At 35.7% G+C, this 1,345-nt stretch overlaps 1 protein-coding gene across 1 annotated transcript; it reads right to left on the reverse strand.

Moving 5' to 3' along the window:
* Positions 1 to 409: 409 nt before the first annotated feature.
* On the reverse strand, positions 410 to 769 carry LOC105316244 (THAP domain-containing protein 10-like). The gene has a single exon (XM_020008338.1). It carries the CDS (start codon positions 767 to 769, stop codon positions 410 to 412), a length of 360 nt encoding a protein of 119 aa, XP_019863897.1.
* Positions 770 to 1,345: the final 576 nt, after the last annotated feature.

Raw genomic sequence — 1,345 nt, forward strand, 5'->3', positions numbered from 1 at the left:
CAGATCACATTGCACTCCAATGTCACACATAGATCTAGTAGGAAAGCTAATGGTCTGTCGTACCTGTGAAATAACTCATAAAACCTATGCAATATGAGGTCGTAACTAACTAGCTGATAGCTTTCTTGGAGCTTTGATGCAAACTGTCTGTACTTTCACTGATCTTGTGACAATCCTTTCAATTTGAGTTCCTACAGACTAAATAATATATATATGATAAAATTCAGAAGGTAGTGGTATCAATTTGTTACCTGTGACAAATGCTCTGGTTGAGGCTCTGGTGTAGTATCATTATAATTGTCAGTCAAGATTGGCGCAGGATCAGATGGTGGTATTGATCTATGTAGATGTCTTGTAGCTTTAAGAATCTAAGTATAGTAGGCCCAGAGAATACTAATAAGTTGTTTAATTACATTGAATCATTTACCCTTAGCCTTTCTCTCTTCTCATAAGCAGGTTTTTTTGCAGCTGGTTCTAGAGCTTCTGTTAGTTTCCTTTTAAAAGAGGTAGGAACAGCATCTTTCTTCAATTTGGCTGTTGTCTCCAATCCAAAGCTTTTGCACATCCTTTTTCCAACTTCAAAGCAATCTTGAGTGAAGTGTTCTGAGCAAAAGACTGAGTTCCTAGTTGGTCCCTTCCATTCAGCTCTAGTCCTTTTGACTTGTTCAGTCCACTTTTTTCTTAGAGCATCATTCTTAGGGAAGTGAAAGACACTTATACTTTTGGAACTGGTGTTGCTGCATCCATAGGCAACACAACGGTTAGGCATTTCTAGTTTTCCATATGCAGCATACACTCACATGCAGAAACTTCTGCCTCTCGTGACGTCACGTGAAGCCACACCCCTTAACAGGAAGTAGTATGGCAGGAAGCAAAAAAGAGCAACTTTGAAGGCCCATATCACAGAGACAAAATTTTTTTGAACAGTAAGACTAAGTACACATCATTTTCATGATCATACAAACATATTAAGCCAATAAAAAAATACCCGAAAAATCATTGAACTTACCCTTTAAGAATAGCACTGAATATGGAAAATAAAAGTATGAATATAATGATAGTGAAATTTTGTATGGACTACGTTCTTATTAATTATTACCTGCACCAAGTGAAGCAAAGGAATATTATTATACAAAAATTATTAAAGTTTTATACTACAGCCCTGAAATAGTTCATGTTTTATTGCTGTCAAGTATGAACAGTGTAGATTTGGAAAACATCTTATGACAGCAAATGTAATGCTGCAACAAGTATACTGTTAGCATTACTTTTGAAAAATTGATCCCACGAAGTATTTGTATGTAAAGTTGCTTAAGCTTGAAAAGTAGATGCTACTTACATATAT

This window comes from Amphimedon queenslandica, unplaced genomic scaffold, assembly GCF_000090795.2.
Source record: "Amphimedon queenslandica unplaced genomic scaffold, v1.1 AMPQUscaffold_2879_Cont25121, whole genome shotgun sequence".
NCBI classification, from domain to species: domain Eukaryota; kingdom Metazoa; phylum Porifera; class Demospongiae; order Haplosclerida; family Niphatidae; genus Amphimedon; species Amphimedon queenslandica.